At 31.8% G+C, this 25589-nt stretch overlaps 1 protein-coding gene and 1 long non-coding RNA gene across 9 annotated transcripts; one reads left to right on the top strand and one right to left on the bottom strand.

Moving 5' to 3' along the window:
- Positions 1-4212: 4212 nt before the first annotated feature.
- Positions 4213-5244, bottom strand: LOC121229249 (uncharacterized). Its single transcript, XR_005926944.1, has 2 exons — positions 4849-5244; positions 4213-4544 (listed from the first exon to the last, which is right to left on the bottom strand). It is a non-coding gene; the product is annotated as an uncharacterized lncRNA (long non-coding RNA).
- Positions 5245-12781: 7537 nt separating this feature from the next.
- Positions 12782-23421, top strand: LOC107890463 (protein ENHANCED DISEASE RESISTANCE 2-like). Of its 8 annotated transcripts, none has more exons than XM_041112957.1 (23): positions 12786-13189; positions 13835-13909; positions 14184-14237; positions 15107-15172; positions 15297-15355; positions 15627-15703; positions 16020-16142; positions 16578-16612; positions 16816-16916; positions 16998-17093; positions 17246-17310; positions 17410-17481; positions 18110-18265; positions 18774-18970; positions 19096-19162; positions 19383-19400; positions 19473-19564; positions 20294-20395; positions 21558-21605; positions 22140-22283; positions 22375-22470; positions 22748-22849; positions 22973-23421. In XM_041112957.1, the coding sequence occupies exons 1-23, from the start codon at positions 12929-12931 to the stop codon at positions 23063-23065; spliced, it is 2199 nt and encodes a 732-aa protein (XP_040968891.1). In that variant the 5' UTR covers positions 12786-12928; the 3' UTR covers positions 23066-23421. The 8 variants fall into 8 exon arrangements, 5 of the variants coding, with proteins under 5 accessions (XP_016670386.1, XP_040968891.1, XP_040968892.1 ...); XM_041112958.1 differs by having other exon boundaries at positions 12787-13189; positions 18774-18946; XM_016814893.2 differs by having other exon boundaries at positions 12794-13189; positions 19383-19564.
- The last annotated feature ends 2168 nt before the right edge of the window (positions 23422-25589 follow it).

Raw genomic sequence — 25589 nt, forward strand, 5'->3', positions numbered from 1 at the left:
ATTAATTGTTGATATTGAGCTAAACTAAGTGAATTCATTGTTTGAAATTGTAGATGGCAGAAAATATTGATAGACTATATAAGTGTATAAATTTTCTTGAAGTGAATTATGTGAAAACGGTGATGTTATGTATGAATGTCAAGTCATATGTGTGTAGTTATGAGAGTTAAGTTAGAGGCTTTACGACCTCATCCCCTTACCAGAGTTGTAATTATGAGGGAATAAGTGAGATTTTGATGATATGCTCAGACACTGTATGTTACAGTCTAAAGGTTATTGGGAAGAGATGTTTGAGATTAATTCGGTTGTGATTCTGAGAAATTTTGTGGAAGTTTTTCATTAGAGTTGAAAGCAACTTTTTCTGGTAAGATTTTCGGGGACGAAAATCCCTAAAGAGGGGGAGAGTTGTAACAGCCAATTTTTTCAGTGGTGTCGGAAACAGTGATTCGAGATCACTAAATCCGACGAGTAAGTTTAGAAATTTTAACAAATAATAATTATAGGCCAAGCGCGAACTTAAAAGAATTATATTTAATTAGTGAATTTTGCGATTTTAAAAGAATTAATCAGGTAAATTTAGTTAAAAACGAGGTATCGAGACCTCGGATTTATAAACCGAGCCATAAATATTTTTATAAATATTTATGGAGTGTTATTAAGTTAGTATTAAAGTTTCGTTAGAAAATTTTAACGTTTGGTTAGTCAATTAATTAAAAAGGACTAAATTGAAAATAGTGCGAAATTTATTAAATTGTGATAAATAGTTTAAGTGATTAAAAAGGAGAGATTTAAAAGGCAATTGGACCCAAATTGCATGGGCTGGACGGTTGGGCAAGAAAATCAGCAAAAAAAGACAAGGAGAAACAAGGGCAAAATGGGAAATTTTGCAAATTAAACATATAAAACAAGACAAATTTGAAAAATCTAGAGATATCATCATTTTTCTTCAGCAAAAACGCCATGGGAGGTCTGAAAGCTGCTGGTTTTTCATACTTTGACATATGTGAGTTCAATTCTTACCCTTTTCTTTGAGATTTTTATGTTTCAATTCTTACCCTTTTCTTTGAGATTTTTATGTTTTTGTGACTTTTACAATTAGGTCCAAGTGTTTAATTCATTAGTTTTTGATTTTATGAACAAAATTAAAAGCTATCATTGATAAGTTTTAGCTGTTTATGATGAAATAAAATGAATTTGAAGCTTTGATTTTGTTGTTTGATGATTTTATCAAGTAATTTCAATAGAAATTGATTTTAGGACCTAATTGTGAATAAGTTGTGATTTAAGGTTTAGTGTTAAATTCTGATTTTTAAAGATTTTTTAATAGTTTAGAATGATGGAATAAAATGTTAATTGAGAAAAATTAGCTTAATAGATGGGCTAATTGAGCAAGGACTGAATTGTATGACCTTTGAAATTTAGAGGAAAAATGGTAATAAACATCTTGAACTAAAACAATATTGGACAGCAGAAGTAGACTAACTTTTAAAAATCACCATAAATTGTAGAAATTGAATTAGAAGATGAATAAAATATGAAATTAAAGCTTATTGAGTCTAGTTTTTCATAGAAGAAACAGTGTAAGCAATGGATTTGTAAATTATGAGATATAATGAGTTTTGTGAGACAATGTTAGAATGAATTCGGGTTCCCCTGTTTTGACTTTGGAAAATCACTAAAAATTGGAGAAAATTAATTAGAGTCTCAAATTTAAATACTTAGAATCCTTAATGAGTCTATTTTCAATAGAAATCAATGGGAACATTATCCGAGTTTTGTACTGTGATATAATTAATTTTTAGTGAAGAGAGGTCAGAATTGTTGGATAGTGAAACAGAGGAAACTTAAATGAATAAACTGTACTAATTGGCTAAACCAAAAATTCTTAAAATTTTATGGTGGAATGATATGTGAGTTTAGTTTTAGGGAAAATTTACGGATCTTAATTTTGAGCTCTGTAACTCGAATTATAAATAATTGAGTGACTATGACTCGTGTGAACAGATTGATGTGAGCATTAATAAGTAAATTGTGAAATCGTACTTATAAGAATGTTATATACATTAAGGATGTGGAATGGAGAGGAGGAGGAGGAGGAAAAATATATATGAATATTCAGTTAGCATGACTAATTTGCATGTTTTAAGCTTATGGACTAAATTGAATAAAAGTAAAACTTTAGGGGTAGTTTTGTAAAAATGTAAAAAAGACTAAATTGATGGGAATAAATTGTTTTATTATCTAAATTAATAAATTGAATGAAATTATCAATTTAAGATTGGGTGAAATTTGGGAAAATGGTAAATTACCAATATGCCCCTAAATTTTGGTATTTTTGCAATTTAGTCAGGTAGGTTCGGATACCCTGAATGAGCATGTAAATATGACAATTTAAGTATTATATCGTATTTTATATGATATTTTGAATTGAATATATGAAAAGGATGTTACATGAAACATGAAAATGAATACTAAATAATATAAATTAATTGAAATTATTTTGAAAATTTCGGTAATGCCTCGTATCCTATCCCGGTCTCAGGTACGGGTATGGGGTATTACAAAATATATAAATATTACTATAACTTAATATATTTTTAATATTTTATTAATTTTAAAAAGGATAAATTTTAAAATTATACATGAACTTTGATTTAATGTTCATTTTAATACATTATCTTTGATTTGGTGAAATTATATATATAAAATTTCAATTGTGGTTCAAGTATATAGATGAAAATTTAATTTTAATTTAATCATACACATTTAAAGAAATAAATCCATTAACTTATTTTTATATTGGATAACTATAATTATTTGTGTAAATAACATATAAGCATAAAATGATATTATGTCAATAATTATGTTAGTAATTTGTGAGAATTTAATTAAATCAAAATTTCATGTATAAAATTACACATTAGATTAAAGTTTATGTATAATTTTGAGAGTTATCTCTTTTTAAGATAATGATATGGATTCTTTGGATGGGTTTGGCTGAGTTGAGTCCAAGCTCGAACCTAGATTTTTTAAAAAAATTTAAGTTTCGACCCTGTTCATAAACAAGTCTATTTATCAAATATTTATGAAATAAGTTAATATTTTTAATACAAACTTCTCATTAGAATTTATTTTTCATTTTTCAAAATAATTTTATTTATGAAATGTTGACAAATTTGTAAAAAAAAAACTTTAAAATATATATAACATATTTTAATAAATACACACAATCTAGTTGTGCGATATACAAGTTTTTGAAATTTTATTGTGATTAGATTTAAAAATGTTTTAAAACTTTTAAGTATTAATATGAATATACATATATGATTATTGTACAAATTTAAAAGGAATAAAAATATATATTCTATGTTTTTCCTTTTCTTTTTTTTGGTAGAAAATGAATGCATTAAACGATTACATTAGATAAAATCATAATCAAGAGTAAATAGATATGTTGCGATCTCTTTTCAACAAGTTCATAATCGAAGTCGGTTGGGATTTAAATAAACGTATCAAAGAGCTACTTGTATCAATACATTTAGTCATGTGATCAACAACACCATTAAGAATTCTCGAGATATATCGGATACGAATCTCGCATTTCCGACGCAAAACTTGATGTAACACCATTTAGTCTATGTTTTTTCTTTTAATGAAGATAGCTTTATAACTATGTATGATTGTGTTAAATATAGTAAAATTTATATTTCTAATAGATTTTGAGATCGCTTTTAATTTTTGAATTTATTTCATAATTAATTTTTTAAATGAATAGATATTTTAACTAATATAGAAAACGATTATTTTATTACAATTCATGCAAAATGAATTTTGTATTTTAATTGTGATTCATTATAGGGATTTTTTAATTATAATTGTGATTGATTATATGAATTCCATTATAAAGATTTTATATTAACATGTATGCGAGTAATATATTTAGAATATTATAAATAAATTTATTCTAATTGTGATTCATTATACGAGTTTATATTTAATATTTACATGATTGAATTTTTTTTTTAAATTAGTAAATAGATTTCATAAATAAAAATTTAATAGATTTCATAACACGTTTTCATGGATGTTTGATCTAGGAAATTGTATAATAATAATTTAAGACAATATTTTTTCAAATAAGATATTAAATTAAAAATATATAATAAATTATAAAATGATTTAAATTTTCTTATAGTATAAATAATAGTAAAATTATACAAAATTATAAAATAAATTTAATATATTTTAATTAATACATACTGTACGGGCCTAAATTTGCCCGATGCCCATGACTCAAAACCAAAAACAAAAATAAATAAAAACCAAATTTTCAAACCAAAATAAACAGCCCAATAAAAAACCCCAAACTCAAATTTTAGCCCAAACCTTAAAACCACAATCAGCACAATAACAAATACAGCCCAAACTATTAATCTAATGCAAAAAATATCAGCAGAACCCTAGGAACGTTCAGCCATCGCCCCGCGCCTCTTCGTCTGCTCGCACGCTGCTCCATCAGTCGCCCTCCACGCGTCGTTTGACATCTGAAACAAGCACAATAGCAGAGAAAGAAGCATGCGAGCGCAGAGAAATAAAGAGCAAAAAACAAAAAAACTAAAAGGGAATCGATTGTAAATGGCTTTAAAAGCCCGGATCTACTCTCTTGTAATTTTTTTACGTACATTTTACAAGCAAAAACTAATAAAAAAAACAGAATACTCGTTTTAAAGGTGATTTTTTTTGTGTGAAGATTTCTGTCTCTTTATCTTGTTTTTACTTTTGTTTCTCTTAGTTTTATTTTATTTTATTTTATTTCACTTACGAAAATAAAAGGGAAATAAAACTTACCGGAAAACCCCCATGGTCGGTCGTCGGAGACTTCTTTCTCCATCGGAGTTGAGCCCAAAAGGGGAGGTTGGGAAGTCCCTTTATTTTTGGGCACTCGACCAAGGGATTTGGGACCTTCAGAGGCACCACAAACAGAGGCTAGGTAGCCTATTTCACTTGTCGTTGGCCACTGATTGTAATGGTGGTGTGACAAACCACTGAGGGCGGCGATGAGGGGTTCAGGACCCTAGCCGAACGGAAGAGAAAAGGGGGTAGGGAGGCTGAGTTCTTTTAAAAAATAAGCAGCAGAAATCTGCCTACAAAAGGAAGAAACCCTTTTGTTTCCTTTAAAAGGTGAAACGACGCAGTGTAAAAGGGGGTCATTTTCAAAGCCCGAATGGGCTATTTGCTACTCAGGTCCCTCTGTTGTCTTGCGTGTTTCAATCATCCCTTTTGCATTTTTCTACATTTAAAATTATCCCCGCAAGTTTGTGTGATTGTTGCTTTGGTCCCCTTGTTTAAAATCTTTTATTTCTTTTATTTTGAGTTCTTTTTTCTTTGTCTTATTTAAATTGTTTTACATATTATTATTATTTGGTATATTATTTATTATTGTAACACCCCTTAACCCCAAATTGTAGCCAGAACGAGGTTATGAGGCATTACCAGATATATTAGACAACTTACGAATAATTTACAATTAATATAACTTTCATAGTATAATATAATAATTAAGTCCCTATATTGGACTCTCAAAGTTCAAACACGTATTAAAAGTAGAACGGGACTTGTTCGAGTATTTCGGGATTTCTTTTTTTTATAAAAAATTTCGGCAGCATTTCTGCTTATTTTTACCTAAAACCCCTGCAAATTCAAACCAAAACAACCAACACCAATGTTTCACATTCATATAACTAATATTTATATCATTAACATATTTTTTTTAACTTCATAACTATCATAGCATCATTCTAAATTGATTAAAAACTTCATTCATTTAACCATTTAAATCTTATAATTCATCCTTCACTACCCAAAGTAATATACATATTCAAGTGACTAAACAACACCTATGTACATGCCACCTTTACCCAAAAGAAAAATATACATCACCAAATTTGTGTTGGAGTCGGGATTGTTCTGGATGCTGAGCCGGGACACTTGACTTCTACTAACCTGCGCACGGAAACAACCGTACGCTGAGTATGGATATACTCAGTGGTATTACCATAATTCAAAATATATCATCAATAATAAAAAATATAAATATTAAAATACATAACAATTAATTTCTTAAATACTAATTCATACTTTATTTTTATATTTATTTTCATCATTTCATAATAACAATTCAATTTAATTATTCATCAATTAATGTATTTTTCACAAACTTGAATTTAAACCACTTATGAACATTTAGCTCATACTTTTCTCTTTCTATCACAATTCCAATTTCCATTCATAATTCAATTTTTTTTTATTTCAATGCCTTAAATTCACATGTCAATTTTTCACCCTATTAACGTAACTCGGACTTTGGTAGATACATGGATCCAACCGAACACACCAATATGGCACCCAGTGCCTTATCGGATAGTTCGAAGTAATAGTTGACACCCAGTGTCTCATCGACCTAGCCGAAGTAAAGTTGGTACCCAGTACCTCATCGAATCTATCCGAAGAAATTTAGTGACACCCAGTGTCTCATCGACTCGAGGTCGAAGCATCCCTGAACACTTCTAATCCTATTGCATGCCAACTATATCCGACTCAGCCCGACTAGTTAATAGGGTATTCAATTCACTTTCTCAATTCTATATCACTTTCAATTCACAATTCAAATCACCATTCATTTTTCAATCAATACACTTTTCAAATAATCACATATTCCATAATTCACTTATTCTATTCAATTTAATTCAATTTGCATCACTTTCATTTTCACTCAATATTCATATCAATTTCACATACTTACCTCAAGTCTTACTTACCATACATAATAATTAAAAATTCAGCAATCAATAATAATTAAAATTCGAATTATAGTAATACACACCGTAATTCTCCCGTTTTAGTCCTCGATGACTTTCTCCTTTCCTTTTGATGCTGATGCTTCAGGTTCTTTGTTGGCTACGAAAATAATAGTAATTTACATTATTATTTACAGCATTAATTATAATAAATAATTAAATTTCTAAATAATTCCTACCTTATTCCCAATTTAATCCTAACTAAACTTAATTATTTTCTTAATCCAATTCACTCTCTTTTTCTATTCAAATTTTGTCTAAACTTATATTTAACTATAAAATTTCCAGCATATTTCTCTAATTTCGAAATTTCTTCAATTTAGTCCCTACAACATAAAACTTATAGCCTAGTTTACAATTTAATCCCTTAATCAATTCTAACTTAGAATTCATTCAATTAAATCCCTAATTCCATAATTTTTCCAACATGAACCCTACTTGGAAACATATGAACTCTTGAACTATCAACTTAATTTCATCAAAATCTTGTTTCAAAGCTCCTAAAACATCAAAATTAACTAAAAAGGACTTAATTGACTTACCAAATTAACTCCAAGCTTCAATTCCTTAGTTTTCTCTTTTATTTTCTTTCCCTTTTTCTTTCTCTTTTTCTCCCCTGCTTCCCGTTTTCAATTCTGTTTCTATTCCCTTTTGTTTCCTTATTTCTCTTTTATATTTATTTGCTTTACTTATTTAATTAGCATATATTATAATATATTTATTTTAAATATCTATTTTAACATCATTACATATTTTACAATTGTACACATATTTAATTCTACATTTGTACCAATAATTTTATTACATTTGTCATTATTTAATTTGTTTCTCAAACAAAAATCTCATAAATTAAAATTTTAATTATTTAATTAACAAATATCTTTTTACTTAAATTATAAGTAATTTAGTATTTAAATTACAAATGTACCAATATAATTTTTACACATGTATATTTTATTACCATATATTTATCAACTATTTAATTTATTTAAAATATAATATTCATTAAATAATCATAATAATTATAAAACCATAATAATAATTTTAATATATATAATACATACATTCAAGAAAAATCTTGATTTTTCTTCCATTTGCCGCCTCAATTTATGTAAATAGCTTAATTGTCATTTTGATCCTTTTATTTTCTATTACTTTAGAATTAAACTTTTACCCCTTTTTCAATTTAGTTCTTTTTGCTAATTATTCTAAATTAAGCTAATTTCACCTAATTAAATCCTAATTAGACACTCCACTAGGCTCATAAATATTTTTAATAATTATTTTCGAACTTATTTCACTAAGTCGGAGGCCCTATAACTCACTTTTCCGGTGCCCATGAATTTTGGGTCATTACAATTATAGGCTTATATATATACATACATATATATTACCTTTTAAGTTTTATAGGTTACTTTATTTCCATTAAAATAAAAACGTTTTATGTTTTATATATATATCATTTTATTATATTTTATTTTAAATTTCTTTCATATTATATTCGAAATTTTTATTATTCATTTAAAAGTGTTTTCTTTAAAATCATTCGTTTAAAACTTTTTATACCTTATATATTATAGCTTAGATTTATTTAGGTATTATTTAAAAATCATTTTATTACTTATTTTAAATTGATTATATACCTTATTTTGAACCCTATTTACTTATTTTGAAATGTTTTGCTATTATTATTTACTTTAATTTCTTATACATTGTTTTATACTTTTGTATATATATATATTATCTATTTTTAAAAGTTATTCATATGTATATATCATTCTTTATTTCAAAAAAGAAAAACGTTTTGCATATTGTTGATTTTAACCTTTTTTACATTATTTATTTTAAATTCATTCATGGTCATTTAAAATTCATCTTGCAATTGTTATTTTAGTTTGATTTTAACTATTTATTTATTACATTTTTTTAATTGTATTATTTAATTCATTTGTTTTTATTATTAATGATTAGTTTTTAAAGAGTGAATATTGTGAGATTATTGCTATTGCATGTACGTTAATTTACTTACTCGTGTTCATATTATTGCCATGCGCTTGTGGAATATTTTATACATGTATCATTGTTCCATGTCGCACTATACTTTTATTTTATATCATCGGCCCATGAATCAAGTCTCTTTATATTTATCCAATAAATCGTTGTATCTTGACCCAAACAAATAACGTACGTCATTTAAGTATCGTATTCGCTATTATTCAAAAATAAAAATTTTAAAATAAGGCAATGTTTCGCGTTTTGGAACATCGAGAAGTTGTGCCATAACTTACGAGGTTTCGATTTTCTCGTTGGTTCTAAATAGCCAAATATCCTTTTGAGTTTTAAAATACACGGAATTCTAATTAAAATTAAAGATAAACTTGCGCTCGGGAGTTCATGGCATTGTGTCCTAACTTACGGGATGTGATACTCCTATATCTCGAGACGATGAAATCTTTAATAATCGTTTTGAGCTAATTCAAGCATTTTTAAAATCGACGTTAATAAAAAGAATCGTATTTTAAATCCATTCTCGATTTTTAACTTTCGACATTAAGACACTAACTAATCAATTTGGTACCAATTTTGGGCGTGACGAGGGTGCTAATCCTTCCTCGCACTTAACCGACTCCCGAACCCATTCTCTCGAGTTTCGTAGACCAAAAACACCGTTTTAGTAAACTAAAATATTTTATTAGAACAAAGGTGATCCTATCACACCTAATAAAGGTTGGTGGCAACTCTCGTTTTAATTTTCGTTTTCAAAACCAAAGTCAACCCCTTTTCAAAAATTGGTTTCGACACATACAACTAAACACCCCATCTCGGGGTAACAAAACTAATTATGAAAATAAGTTTACATATTTTAAATAAATTATATTATTAAAAATGTGAGTATTTGATATAGTGTATTTTTTTATTCCATAATTAATTTTTAACAATTGACATGTTTTTTTTAATATCTTATAATACTACTCATAGAAGACACTTGTTAACCCTTAACTTAACTTGACCAAATATATAGCTTAAAAATAATTTACTTCTTTTTTTTTAAAGGTAAATTTAGAGAAAAAATATAACAAATACTCGTCGTAGATGGTGAAGGATAAACTCCACCAACACAAGAAAGGCTTTAGCTTTAGCATCAATAGAACATCATGATACGTTGACAATTGGCATTGTCACAACTTAAGCACAATATATTTGAAGTGATTGCAATGACTTAATACGATAAAAAAATAAGCCCCGGATGGTCCAAAGCGGTGAGCAAAAATCGATAAAAGAATCAAGCATTCACCAAACTAGAGAGAATAACAACAAAATCATCCCTAAAATCACTTGTAAAACTATGACACTTGTTCAAATTTATTCAAATTTGAAAGCTAATTACATTTAAAGACACCTTATGTTATCGGGTCCTAAGTTCAAAATATTTCTCGAATGACAATTTTTTCCACCCTAAAAAAGTTGACAAACCCTCCTATACGTGGTCTAGTATTTTTACGACAGCAAAGGCCTTGAAGATGGTTTCGGTTGGCAAGTAGGTGATGGGAAAAGCATTAAAATTTGTGAGGATAAATAGGGGTTTGAAGGCCCGGACGGTAAGTCCCTTTGCTATTCTGGTTCTACTATCCTTGAAAGATTGGTACATATATGAGCTCTATGGCGATATTGTGGGGGATCGCATTCGTAATTTACCTATTATTTCTAATGGCCCGAACGATAGGATGATATGGTCTCATAACACCCATGACTACTACATTACAAAATCAGCTTATTCGTGGCTTCTTCTCAAGCAAACTAGTTTTGGTCCGCATAGACTTTTCTGGAAGACCATCTGAAAGCTTAAAATTCTTCCCAAAATACGTGTTTTTGCATGGAGATTAGGTCATGAGCTTTTTCCCACGAATGTCAAAATCTCCTTCGTTAAACTGAACTTTAGACGGGAATGTTCAAGGTGTGGTGCAAGTACAAAAATGATTATTCACGCTCTTAAAGATAGCCTAACTGCTTACCATTCTCACCCTTGGCGGTTTAGATGGCAGACTTATTGATAAAGAGTACTTCCACTGTATTGATTGGCTTGAAGATGCAATGCGTATTTTGGACAGGAAAGCATTTGAATACTTAATAACGACACTTTGGAATAGCTGGAACAATCGCAACAACTTTTTCTTTCGTGGAAAGGAAGAAGAAGCTCGGATCGTATGGGAGAGGGTGAGAACACTCAATCATGACTTTTGTATTCATAACATTGTAAATAAGCCGATTATTCTAGTGACCCCTATTGTTCAAAAATGGGAGAAGCTCCCAAATGGTTTCGTGAAAATAAAGGTGGATGCTACTGTCTTAAGCAACAAAACTGGTTTTGGGGTGATTATCCGCGACTGTGATGGTTTTGTCATTGTTTGTGGTGGAGGCTTTAAGGATGATTTCATGACGACGGATGGGCGGAGCTTTATGCGTTCGAGGAGGGTATCAATCTTGCTCATTCCTTTAATGTTGAAAATGCCATTTTTGAAACATTTTGCACCAGTATTGTTAATAGGATCAAAAAACGCTAAGGAGATGTTACTATTATCGGCCACCGAACCAAAGAGATTCATAAATCAATGGAGCTGTTCACAAAAGTGGAAGTTAAGTGGATCAATCGAAGTTACAATAAAGTAGCGGATCTTATTTGTAAATTAGCACTTTCAAATAATTGTAATATGTTTTTTTGGCATGGATTATCCAAGGGGCATCCATGATATTGTAATTCACAATTCAATTTAATTGAGTTTTGATATTTGGATAGTTTTCTGTCAAAAAAAAAAAACAATTAATATTATATGCATAAGTAAAATTAAAAAATATACTATAAGAGTAAATAAAAACTTTTAAAACAAAAGACTTATTAAACCATAAAAAAAACAAAAAAAAACAAATAATTTAGAGGAAAAAAATATTTTTTAGGGTTTTATCAATTTACTTCTTTTTAGTCCTTTATAAAAAAATATTCATCTTTTATCACTGTCTAAAATTAATAATTAATAATTTATTTTAGTAGAAAAGTTTTGCTAATGAGATTTTACATAATCAATAAAAAATTCAAAATTCACTCTGTGAATCGCTGTTCAAATTTATTTTATTTCAAATCCCGTATTATGTCCAGTATTATTCAACCCATCTTTTATTTAATTTATTATCAGCGGAATAATAGCAATCACTACAAACAAATTCTTTAGTACACTTTCAAAATAAATAATTCTCAAAATTTAATTTAGTGCAATTATATAAGTGAAACTCTAATTGTGATTCAAATAAATACTTAAAATTTTAATTTTGATTTAATCATACACATTTAAATAAATAAATATATTAATTTATTTTTAATTAAATAAATATAATTATTTATATATACAAAATGATGTTATATCAATAATTGTATTAATAATTTATAAGAATTAGATCAAATCAAAATTTTATGTATAAAATTATACAAAATTAAAATTTATATACAATTACATATTAAATTATAATTCATGTATTATTTTAAGATTATCCCTTTTCAAAAAGAAATAACTATAAAAGAAAAAAAAACTATAAAACTATAAAAGAGAAAACGAAAATATATAAATAAAGGACGGTTGACCATTATGTAAACGTCGCAACCAGATGTTGCCACGTCATAAAAAACAGCATGGTATGGTCATAACTAGACAGTTGGTCCAAAGTTCGAAAAAACCGTTCCTATTTTCTCTCTGCAACGTTGACCAGTTTGGAATTTTTTATTTCATTTAATTTTAACGAGGGAAGTTGAATTGACCCTTCATCAAAAAGAACAGCAAACTGGACCCCACATACCAGTATCTATAAATGGAAAAAATTAAATGGGCGAAAAACAAAAAGATTCCTTCCTTCCCTCCTGACCACTCTCTGCTTGTATTTCTCTCTCCCGCTCACAATCAAAATCATAATCAATTCCTTCTTATAATTCATGGGAAAAAAGCTTATGAATCTGATCAATTCATCATATTAGTCACAAATAGTAGTTACTGTTTTCTTTTTCATTTGAACCAGCACATTTGGTTATGGCGGGATCAGGCGATGGAGGAAACGAGAGAGAGGTGTTGGAAGACAGCATCAATCACAGTAGCAGTTTTTCTAGACATAGGTATAGACGAAGCATGAGCTCCGGCGAAGAAGACAAGGGACTTTTAGCATTTTCCGGGTGGGTGTATCATGTAGGAACCAATTCGATTGGCCATGAGTATTCCCATCAACGCTTCTTATATGTAAAAGGGAAATATGTTGAGATGTATAGAAGAGATCCTCAAGAGAACCCCGGCATTGTACGTAACGTTAATTCTTCTTACTTGTTTTCAGTTTATTGCAGCTCGTTTGGTTTATTTCGTTGTTGTAGTGTATTAATTATTGACAGTCGAAATTTTATTTACGTAGTTATAGGACATCCCTCAGTTCAATCAATGCTTAGAAAGCTAGATGCATTGGAGTTTGTAGGAAGCTGATTAAAGTTCATAAAATAATATTCAAAAAATCGCACCGAACTTTTCAATGATTGAATAATTTCATTTGTTGTAGTCTTTAGAAGTTCTGATTTCAGTCTCTTATTACCTTGCTGTTACATATATGGTTGTGAAATTTGGCTTCTAAAATGGCCTCTTACTCAAACTTTGGGGCCTTTGATAGTAGAACTGTCATCTATTATGAGAATGCTACAATTCACATAGGCCACCGATTACACGGAGTTCAGATACATGGTTGTTTTCCTAATTAACCTCCTTCATAGGGAGAGCTCCCTATTTATTTTATCACAACGGTGATGTAAGAGAGACCTTCAAATACAGTATTCGTATGGTATTTAAAGAAAAGAAAAAAAGTTCTTGCATGTTTTTCTTTGCTATCTCTTGCCAATATTCACGAAGAAACAATTATTTAATTGGTTATTTTGGTTGCTAATATGTTTCCTTATACAGCGACCTATTAGGAAGGGTATCATAGGACCTACACTAATGGTGGAGGAGACAGGGAGTCGAAAAGTCGGTAATGAGGTAAGCCAGTGTTAGTTATCATTTTATACGTTCATAGTTATTATTCACCATTTTTTTTTCTGAACTTTGCTCTCTAACATCACAGTGTGCTCTCTTTATTTTCCAGTTTTTTTTTCCCACTTTCACTTTCTGGTGTTTGCTTCTCTGAACTGTTTGATTTAGTTGAAACATTTCATGGTTTGCTGCTCGAATGGCTCATTTAAATGTTTTTATGCTTAATCAATAATGAAGCTCGATCTTGTGCTAACAGTTCTCTTCTTTTAACCATTTGTAGGAACTCTACACTATACAGTTTTACAATCGATTAGATGAGACAAAGAAAGGAGAAGTAAGTTTGTTTCACACATTAATCCAGTTGTGCATGACACGCGACATTTATTTGGACTATAGATTTTTGAGTTCGTTGACTTATTGGATATTGTAGGTTACATTACAGGTTATACCAATGTATGGGTCGTAGCATGCTTGTCTTGGCCCATTATTAACCTCTCCCAATCTTTTTTTTGTTGAACCTCCCCCAACTATTAATTTTGAAACATGTCAAGAGATATTGCTTTGGTTAACTTCAGTAATTGCGTGGGGCTCATGGCTCTTGCCTAGTATGTCACATTGAAGAGAAAAGATGTCACTATGACAATATAATACCTGATTGACATTGGTAGACCTGACCTACTGTTTCTATGGGTATTCTAGTAAAACTGTACCTGGTTGATTTTATTTTTACCTTGTTTTTGGCCTATATATATAGTTCAAATGAGTCACCTAGAAAGCTTTTCGTTACTGGTTACTCGTTAAAGCTGACTTTTTGCAACTTCAAACTACGACTGGATGTGCCAATCTTTGAACCATGTGCTCAGAGAGAGACAAGGGTCCCCAATCTCCTACAACTGTCAAAAGGAAAACCTCTTCTAGCATGCTGCTCTAAAATCCATGTTACCTTGTTCCCATAATTTTCATTGTTTCAGTATTCTAAACAACATTCTTTTTTAAATTTTTGGATCAAAATCCTTCATACCTTTAGTGCATCCATGAAGCACTTTGTTGGTTCTCCAATGATATCTACGCAAGTGCCAGCTTTCCCCTTTTTTTTTTTTTCTCTGTAGACGGTTTTCTCTTTGAGTCACTTTTCTATATGGTTATTATGTAGTCTTGTGCGTTGAAGTGACTCATGGCTAACTCATACTTTTCTGCTTCAAGATTGCTTGTACCTCGGCTGAAGAATCTAAAAAATGGATAGAGGCATTGGACTATGCCAAGCAACAGGTAAAAAGAAGTCAGCTAAAATGGTTTGATTCATATAATGTGGTTGCTTTCTTGGAAGATATGAACTTCTTTTCCACTAATGATTTTTTTCTTATTCACTTAACTTGCTACCTATTTTTAACAGGCTGAATATGAGCTTTCAAGAGGAGGTGGTGCCAGAAACAAATTAAGCCTGGAGGCTGAGTAAGCAATTCTCCTTGTATCTTTCTATAGTAATCTTATTCTTACTTGATGTAACTTGAGTTAAAAAATTTTGGTTTTGGTATATTGGCTGGTGATTTTGTTTTCTTACATGTGTTAATTTAGAATTTGTAGTGGAACTAGAAGGTATAGAAGTTAGTAGCTACCTGTAACAAAATCAAGTTGATTTCTACATGCTTGTACATGTTATACTTTGTTTTGTCTGGCACTATTTTTTCTGATCGAAATATATATTACTTGTTTTGTTCTGAAGTATTGATTTGGAAGGCCATCGACCTCGAGTACGGCGGTATGCATCTGGATTAAAAAAGCTTATAAGAATTGGTGGAGGTGAGTTGGTTTCATTATGATTTTAAGGCTCTAAAGGAGAAGTTTGGTTCGTCAGTTCTTCAAAACTCTTAATATTCGAGGAATACTCTTCTGTGTCCACTTTGTAGTATAATTTCGTAAAGGCATTTGAAATGCAATTTATCATGTGAACCTTTTAGATATTACCAATAGAAGTACTGTTGAATCATAATAGCAAGTTAATGCTTACGATTAAGCCTTAAGATAAAATGAGTGCTGCATCGAATCGTCTCTCTTTAGTGTGTATTCCTAGTCAATTAGACAGCGCTGTTGAATCTTTTATTTTTGCATTTCATAGGTCCAGAGTTGCTTTCACGGTCAAGCTCAAGCTTGGGTACTGGTTCATCAGATGGAGACTTTGAAGGGGAGTTTGGAGATGCAGTCGAAGCACATGAATGGAAATGTGTGCGTACGATCAATGGTATACTTCTTATGCCCTTTTTTGGGTCAAATCAAATGCATTAATCCAAAACAAAAATGGCAAGCTAAAAAAGTGTATAAAGAGTAGCAATGGAATTGAACTTTTTATATTGGAGCGATGATAAATAAAAGCAACTCAAACAAATAATTCATGCAGAATTAGAAAACTTGTAATGATGTATTCTTTACTCTCATGTTTATGGTTTACTACACTCAAATCTATCCTTTTAAACAATTCTTTTTTGTCAGAATTTCTCTAGCTTTATCATGCATCAGTTTCCAAGAATGTTGGAATAAGATTTGAAAATTTCCTGTCTTTATGTGTAAATGAAAGATTTCATTGTTTGTAAAGATATGTGACAAGTCTCTCAATATGCATTGAATGGTCCTAATGAAAAAAGTTATATAACCATCTAATTATTCGATTTGGTTTCAGGTGTTAGAATCCTTGAGGATGTGGCTGATGGAAAGGTATTTATGCGATTATACTTATTGTTTCTTTTACTTTATTTTTCCTTTTTAAGTTAGGACAGGCATCACATATAAGGCAAGTTTAAAACTACCAGCTTAGTCCAATTCCAAACATGTAGTTCACATATATTTCACATTGAACTTGTAGATTTAGAATATCAAAGTTTTACAATTTCTCTTCATGTTCTTTGAATTATCTGTAGGGCGGGAAAGCTTCTCTGGTAAAGGCTGTTGCTCCCGTAGATGCAAGCGCAGATACTGTTTTAGAAGTAATCTTAAATCTGGACCGCCATAAGAGATACGAGTAAGTTGTTCCACCTATTTTCCATGATTGCATATTTTCGCAGTAATGCAAGTTTGGTTCCTTTACTGACTATCTTCACAGGTGGGATATGCTGACAGGTGACTTGGAGCTGGTAGATTCTTATGATGGAAACTATGATGTTGTCTATGGAACATATGATCCTAAATATCTTGGTCGGTAAGTTTTCAGAATGGATTACTTTGAAGAACCATTTGCTAACAATGTGTAGGGCATATATTGTAAACAATGTTGAATTCCTCTCATCGGCTAGAACCTGCATTGTCTCTTTGGTTATTGGCTTGCATTTATTTTTTGTTGCATGTTTGCAGATGGCAATCCAAGAGAGATTTTGTCTTCTCCAGGCAATGGTTTCAAGGGCAGGATGGAGCATACAGTAAGAGGATTCGCAAATAACAGTTTTATTTTATTTGTATGAAAACAAATATTTTTCTTGCCTCCATTTCACTCGCATATGATATGCATCTATTGGCAGCAATTTTGCAATTTCCTGCTGCACATAAGAAGCGTCCTACAAGAAATGGATACCAACGAACATCAATTAAACGTAAGAATCTGTATTGTTAGTTGGAAAAAGTATTTACGTTCTAATCTCTATGGCTTGAATGCATTGGGTCTTTAACATAAGAGGAAATGCCGCTATCTTTCTTTTGGGGGCTCTTGTACGATCTCTAAATACTTCAAATTTGGAAGAGAATTGATCTGTAATGATGATTGAGTTTTATATTCTCTAGTAGCAGCAAATGCTACTTTTAGAGGCCAGGTTTCCTGTCACGACCCATCACCATTCGACCGGCCCGGGCCATCGGGGGTATAATACTGATATTATCCTCTTTGGTGTCCACTGACTCTTTAAGGTTTTGTCACTCGAAGATGCACCTCTACAGGTTTTAACCTATGAATCTTTTTAGTAACTCTAGTACCATTTGAGCTAGATTCAAAATAAGTTTCCTGCGCTTTAATCTTGGGAGGCACACCTTGACAAAACCTTGCAGCTCAAGACCTGTAGAACGGTGATGGGGTCATGACATTTCCAGTATGTGGCAACTTAATTTTTCATAAACTAGTGATTATGGCACTGGCTGATGACTCTAATATGTTTTGTACGAGTCCTCTTGATATACAAGTCCCTTTTATAGCCACTCAATTTGTATGTATATTTCCATGGATGGCAGCATCTACTTGGGAGATTAGAAGTTTAACCAATGAAAAATGCCTTGTAACACATATGTTGGAGATGAATACTGCCGGATGGGGTCGATGGAAGAAAAGTAGTAGCTGCTCAAAGTTTGAAAAGACCATTCCATTCGCCTTATTATCCCAAGTTGCAGGTTGAGTTATCTAATCCAAGTCCTTAGTATCTTACTTTTGATATGATACTAGAAGTTAATGGCTTAGACATATAGCATTATGCTGTCTTAGCAAATCAGGTCTTGTATTTCTGTTAGAACAGGTGGACTTTCAGAAATTTTCTGCATTTCAGAGACTTGATCAACTAAAGACAACCTAACTCCACTGATCTCCAACATGCACTACTGTCCTTTCTTATTCCTAGGACTTTCATGATCAAGGGATGATGGATCTATGTGATTCTATTGGACAGGATTAATTTTTGTCTCAACCACTTTTTAGGTTTATGATGACAGTGTCACCATAAAGGAGTACTGCTTTCACAGATTACAAAGAGATATAGACGCTACCAAAAATGAGAACATAAATGACATTTTCAAGAAATATTAAAAGCTGAATCGAAACCTGCAGGCTTTTCTCCCTGATGTTATTTAACTTATGCCACAATCACTGCAGTGTCAGTTATGTTTTCTTGTTAATGTGTTTCAGGTTTAAAGGAATATATTGGAGCAAATCCATCGCTCAAATGTGAACCTTCCTCCCTGGCATTGCATTCAAAACATTCTGAAGGCGATCCGCCAGATGAATTCTATGATGCAGTTGCTGGTGACTCATCTTCAACATCAGAAGATGAAGAGAGCGATGATGAATCAGAGAAGGAGGTAATCCTTTCCTCTTCACCACAAGTGCGTTCCCCTCCTCCAGAAAAAAGACTTAAAATTTGTTGCTCTATTTGTGGACTGATGTAACCTATTCATTATCGTTTTCTTGAAAAACTCTATTATTGATAATCTGCTCTCAACTTTATCAGGAAAAACCAGTCAAGCCGAAGCCTGCACCTGCGGCCATCTCAAGCACAGCTTTGAAGCAAGCTTCAGGTTCTTTATTTTCTTAGTTCTGTATTTGGAAAGATCAACCTGCTTTTATCTTTTATTTGAAAAAAAGGAGATTCTATCCAGGAAATATTTTTTATATTTATGCCTTCTCTTTTTCTTTTTCTTTTCTTTTTGGTAACAATAATATCTTATAGCTTAAAAGATATTCTATCCTTGATCCTTTTGTGAGCTATTAAGTATACTAAGAATTAAGTCACTGCAGATGCAGCTGAAAATGCAAGTAAGGAATTAGATCTTAGTGTACCTCCTATTCATGTTGATCCAAGTCAATTCAACAGTGTTCTCCATAAAGGAAAGGATGATGCTGACACAAATTGTTGGACTTCTCCTGGTGGTGCGGGATTTATGATAAGAGGACAGACATACTTAAAAAATAGTGCCAAGGTGAGGTTTTCCTACCCTTGTTAATCATTTGACATGCATTTTTCATTGTTTTTATTTGTTCTGAGTGCACTCTTATCATCTTATATCATCAAAGCATGAAATTAAGAGTATCTGGTTTATTATAATGGAAAATTGAGATACAAATTGGAATGACAGTTGTCTGCTTCGTGTGTAGTTCTACTCATTCATTATGCTCTCATCCTGAGTTGATACATATGTTTCTATTGGTCAGTTCATATTGATTCTGTTAGCTATTGGTGTGATGCAGTTTCATTTACCTAATCTTGCCAGGTCTGGTTTCTAAATTGGATTAAGAAACCAAAATCGACTTTACATTTATAGTTTTACTGGTATTTCTGTCTTACCTTGTATTCTTTGTTTGGTTTCAAGGTTGAGACCCTCTCATTCAGTTCAGTAGTTGGAAGTTCTTTGTTTGAATCATTATTGTATTTGGCCCATTTATTAATTTTAGATTTCTTAATGTATGAGTTCTTTGATTGCTTTTAACTATATTTATCTTGCTTAATGAATTCTCTGCTGGACAAGTAAAGTTTCAAATACAGAAAATGAGGAAGCATGATTTTTCCTATGATGAAAATTTTCCTTTTACTTTATAGCTGACAGTCCTCTTCCATGGTTTTATTATATCTGTAATTTCTTCCTCGCATTCCTTGTTCTTGCCAATATTCTGTAGAGAATCAATTGAGTAACCTACAAGTCTTTTCGCAGATAATGGGTGGAAATCCCCTTCTCAAGCTCATAGCTGTTGATTGGTTCAAAGTCGATAAAGCAACAGATAAAATTGCATTGCATCCAAAGAGTCTAGCTCAGGTATTAAACCGGCTTCGTACTGTTTCCCTTTCTTTGAAGGTGTCAATGTTATGAAAGTCATGTGAAAGTTGCTTCATTCTTAGCAAATTTTCTGCTAGGATTGGTTTCTTTTTGTTATTTACATTTTTCAAATTCTTTCCAGTAATTTCTTAGCCATGCTAATATAATTTTATGAAATCTTACTATGTGCATTTTACAGTCTCAATTTTGAGTGCTAAAACCTATAAAATGAACTTATGGCTTTCCTGGTTTCACTGTTTTTCATGCTATGGCTTAGCCATTGTTATGCTAAAAGAATACTCTCATTTTTTTATTTTAAGCAAAACATTATGTATTTTCTTGGTTTTGTTTATAAGATGCATCTTGTTCCTAGAAAGTCCCCTTTAGCCTTGCTTATGTTTGAATGAATAGAGATTCATGTATCAGGAAGTCAATTTGCATGCTTGTTACTCCTTTTTTACGTGAAATAAAAAGATGCCTTCAGTAGTGCTTTTATTAATTTTCCCCGAACTCGATTAGTATTTTAGACTGGATGAAACAACTATCGAACTTTTTGGTTATCTCAACAGTATTTAGTTCCTTCAATTTCCATTTCTCAAACCATTTATATTTCTTTATCTAACAATAAGAAACAAGGCGATTACCAACTTTCAACGCATCTCCCTTACCTTTTCCTTGATTTCGTTAACCCCATATTTCCCAAATCGTCTGTTTCTTGTCCTGTCTTTCTGGTATATCCACACAGCCATTGCAGCATCATCATCTGAACTGCAAACATCTTCTATGTATTATGAGACTTAGCTAAATAGCTATTGAAATGCCTGGCGGATCCATAGATGTAAGAATTTTCTTTCAGTTTGCAGATTTTAATTCGAGAATGGACTGTTTCTACATAGGACAATTTAGCAAATGGTTTGCTACTCCTACAAGCTGCTAGGGACTTTATCATTTGTTTTGGGACAGCCACACTATCTATTCTTGCATCTATGTACTCCTAATGTTGCAGACAAATAGCACATCATATTCTCTATCACACTGAACAAAAATGTTCCTTCACTGTTGGAAAAGGCTGATTCGAGAATATTGGAGGCATCGTGAATGATTTTGCTTGATGGAAAAACATTTTTATGAATTATGACCTAACTGCTATTTTCATTTTCAGTCTGATGCCGGAAAAAATCTTCCATTTATCCTTGTGATTAATCTCGAGGTACGCATGTGGATGCATTTCTACCTCCTTTATCTGCATATTTATTTAAACAAAACTCTCAATACATTGGAAATTTTTACAATTGCATAAGATGGTTATGAAAAATGATTTCTATTTTAAAAGCTTAGTCCTGCAGAAAACTAACTATTAAAAGCTCAAAGTTGTTTGCTTAGGACAAATAGGTTTGGGATCGTTATTGGTAATGACACTTAAGCCATATTTCTGAACACAAAATGATGTTTTCATATGAAGAAATTCTAATCCTGAAATAGCCATGTAATTAAGTGGATGATACGAAGATTAAAGTTGAAAATTTTTAACAAATTTTATTGTTCTGGATGGTCAATGCAGATCATGCTCTGACCTTCAGATTCACTTCTAGTTTCCACTTTTCTCCCAAACATACCGACCTTGGAGGATACAATGGGAATATTTGTAGCATGGGGAGAATTTTTGTGGAATTAATTTTTAGGTTGCAACAAATTTTACCTTGGTTTTTCAAAGAGGATATATGTTTTGGTTTCTTTTTTCCAGATTCCTGCGAAACCAAACTATAGTTTGGTCCTCTACTATGCTGCTGAAAGGCCAGTGAGGAAAGATTCTTTACTGGAAAAGTTTGCAGATGGAACGGATCAATTTCGTGATGCAAGATTTAAACTGATACCAAGCATTGTTGAGGTATGAAATTGTATATTGTAAACATCTCACCTAGTTGTTATCTATTGCTCTAATGCTAGTGAAAAGCTCAGTTGTTTCTAAATGTTCGAAGGGGTATTGGATGGTCAAGCGTGCAGTTGGAACAAAAGCTTGCCTACTTGGGAAAGCTGTTACATGCAAATACTTCAGGCAAGACAATTTTCTGGAGGTAATGCACTTGTGGTTTTGCTATTTTCCTTGCCTCGGTCTTGAGGCCTACATAGTATCAGGATCTATAAAGTCTTTTGATATCTCTATATTTATTAGTTCCATGGCAATGATATATGGTTCAATGATCTCTAGTATATTTCTATTTTTAAGTTGTTAATGCGTATTCTCATGGTTTTCAAAGTTGACAAGCAATCCTAGACTGGTATGAAGTTTTATCGACTAGTTAGATGAGGTGTTTCTGATCCTATACTGTTGCTGAATTTTTTATTGTGCAGATTGACGTGGACATTGGGTCATCATCTGTAGCGAGAAGTGTTATCGGCCTTGTCCTTGGATATGTCACAAGCTTAGTTGTGGATCTTGCAATACTAATAGAGGTTTGTGCCATGTCGTACTATTTCATCTGAGAAATTACTGTTTTCTAACATGGGGGTCTAGCTTTGCATTATACCTGAGATTGTGAATGGTGGGGATACTGATACTTTCCCCTCCATCTGCAGGCAAATGACGCGGCAGAATTGCCTGAGTACATTCTGGGCAGTGTTCGACTGAATCGTGTGAGGCTTGAATCTGCTGTACCACTGGATGGGTGAACGTTTTTCACATCTTCCCTGCCTGTCTTTAAGCATCTTGTGCTCCAAGGTTGCCATCACTATGAGTAACCTTCAGTTTTAAACATTTCCTGTGGTATAACGCAAGGCTTATTTGATGAGTTGGCTTCCAATTTTTAGTGCCATATTTTTATCCCAAATTGTGTATCTTTTAAGTATGTAGTTTCCTTGTTTTATACATGAACAAGATCAATTTTTCCTTTGAAAACATGAACAATATAGATATTTGAGAATATTATATATTCATTTGTACAAAAGACTTCCCACATACTTTTGGGACTCCTTTCAAGGGCCGTTGGGCTTATTGTAATCTTTTAATCCAAAATCGTTTGCTACAATTTTTTGTTGAGAGTGAGTCTACTATATATATTTGGATCTGAACTGGTGTTCATTTTGCCTGAAGAATCGGTCCAAATAATGTTCCATATAGGAGACTGTCATGTTGTTTCAAAAGGCCAGCTTTCTTGCTTGACACCTTGCCCTTAAAGGACAATCACTGCTCTCTTAAATTATCATGTTACACAAGTTATCAGTTCTCTTAAGTTCCATAGGGAGACTATTATTTTGTTCTCTGATGAATGCCCGTTTTCGGGTTAGGAACTTTGGTCCTATAATTGTATGGTTTCGGCTCCTACAACAAACAAACAACTTTTATTAGAGAATTCTTTTGAAAGGTTTTTTTAATTAAAGACACATTGCTTTAATGATTAATCACCTTACTAGCTCCACTCACTATGAAAAAATAGGAGATAAAAGAGACCGGTGAAAATATGTGAAAAGACTAGAGCTGTCTAAATGATTTTGATGTCCTAATATGCATTGTATTATATAAAATTTTTAAAATAAAATTTCTCACTTTTCATCAGTGTCAAGTATAAATATTGATGATGGTGTTTTTCTTCTTGTTGAATGTTTATCCCCTTGTGCTTTGGCTCATTTGTTTCAGCACCACCTATTTTTGACTAAATGTCCCCCCCCCAACCCCCACCTTGCTCAATAAAGGAAACCATGGAAACTCAAATTTACCCTTCATTCAAACCATAGCCATACCCTAAATCAAGGCTAACCAATGGTCAGTTTTGATTACATGGGTGCCTGCCACTACCCTACCGTTGAGAAAAGAAGAGATTCTCAATTAGTTGGTAAACATGTTTAGGTGTACTTTTGATTTAGATATGAAACCAAATCAAATATGAACCTATTTAAGCTCCTTTTTTGACTACTCGAGTGGGAATCTAATTCATTTCAACTTCAATATTTTTTTCTCCCCCTTAAAAGATGTGTTCTTTCCCACATCACACGGCCATGCATGCAGTTGGTGCAGTGTCCTTTTCAATCCTGTCAGGGTGAAAACTCTTTATATCTCTTCATTTTTTTTACACATCAAGCTCTCATTACTAATCATGGTTTATAGCTATTAATTCACAGTAATTGATCAATCTTTGATTCTTGAATCCCCCCTCGTGTGCCCCTCGTGTGAGTTAAACGTAACCTTACGAAATCACCTTTTGAAGTTTTTTTTTTTGGCTCAAAGTTAAAAAAACATAATTACTGTGTAATCACCAGTTAAAACTTGTTGAAAAACCTTGAAAATGTGCCTCCATAAGCCATACCAAAAGGAAACAACAAGTAATGATAATGTTAGGCATTTAATGGCACATGAAAGCTCTCTCTAACTCTGGGGTATTGCATAATTTGCATTTGGTGTTTGTGGAGTTCATAGTAGCTTTAACAATGGCAGAATTTTTTTTTATATTTATTTTATCAACCCCATTAATTGAAACATAATTATAACACGCAACTGGGATTCTTCACCATCACGGGGCCACTGTGAAATTCTGCAGATTCTGCCTCTGCCCTCTGCTTCTCGTGAATGGCTGTGGGTTCCAAGTATTTAAGACCCTTTCCACTACCTTCCATAAATGTCATCAATATGGACGTGAGCTTCCCAATTTTTTTAGTGATGGAAACAAACAGACAACCTAAACTTTTTTCAAGTTATGAACAAACACGCATAAAAGGACAAGTTCTCCCTTCTGCGTCCAAAATTTGTTACTGAAACTGTACTCCTTTGTTTTTCCTTTTTTCCCCTTCTTTCTTTATAGATTTAAAAAAAAATCGCAATTTGAAGATAAAAAATATATATTATAGATACCGAATCCCATTTATTTAGGTTCATAATATGAAGTTAAAACAAAACGCAGGGAAGTTTTCGCTTTGTGCTTGCCAACTTGCATCTATACCAAGATACCCACTTTCGTGGATAGAGAAGATGGGAAATGTTACTACTAATTAAAGAACAATGATGTAACCATGTAAGAATTAGTGCTCCCCATTAAGTAAATTAGTGGCTAAAAAGCAAACTACAAATGGAGAACAAAAATTACGTGGTCAAGATCAAGCTGCAATGCAACACTACTCTGACTTAAGTCAAATTTACTATTAGGTTAAATTTGGTATTGTCCCCATGTTTTGCAAAAACTATGAATTTAGTCCCTATACTTTT

This window comes from Gossypium hirsutum, chromosome A05 (assembly GCF_007990345.1).
Source record: "Gossypium hirsutum isolate 1008001.06 chromosome A05, Gossypium_hirsutum_v2.1, whole genome shotgun sequence".
Taxonomy (NCBI): Eukaryota; Viridiplantae; Streptophyta; class Magnoliopsida; order Malvales; family Malvaceae; genus Gossypium; species Gossypium hirsutum.

Bases quoted from the DNA above. Each gene is read 5' to 3' on its own strand.
- LOC107890463 (XM_016814893.2), top strand. From the start codon at position 12,929: ATGGCGGGATCAGGCGATGGAGGAAACGAGAGAGAGGTGTTGGAAGAC. The intron at 17,482-18,109 runs GTAAGAATCTGT...CATGGATGGCAG, and splicing joins CCAACGAACATCAATTAAAC to CATCTACTTGGGAGATTAGA. The intron at 19,163-19,382 runs GTTCTTTATTTT...AAGTCACTGCAG, and splicing joins AGCTTTGAAGCAAGCTTCAG to ATGCAGCTGAAAATGCAAGT.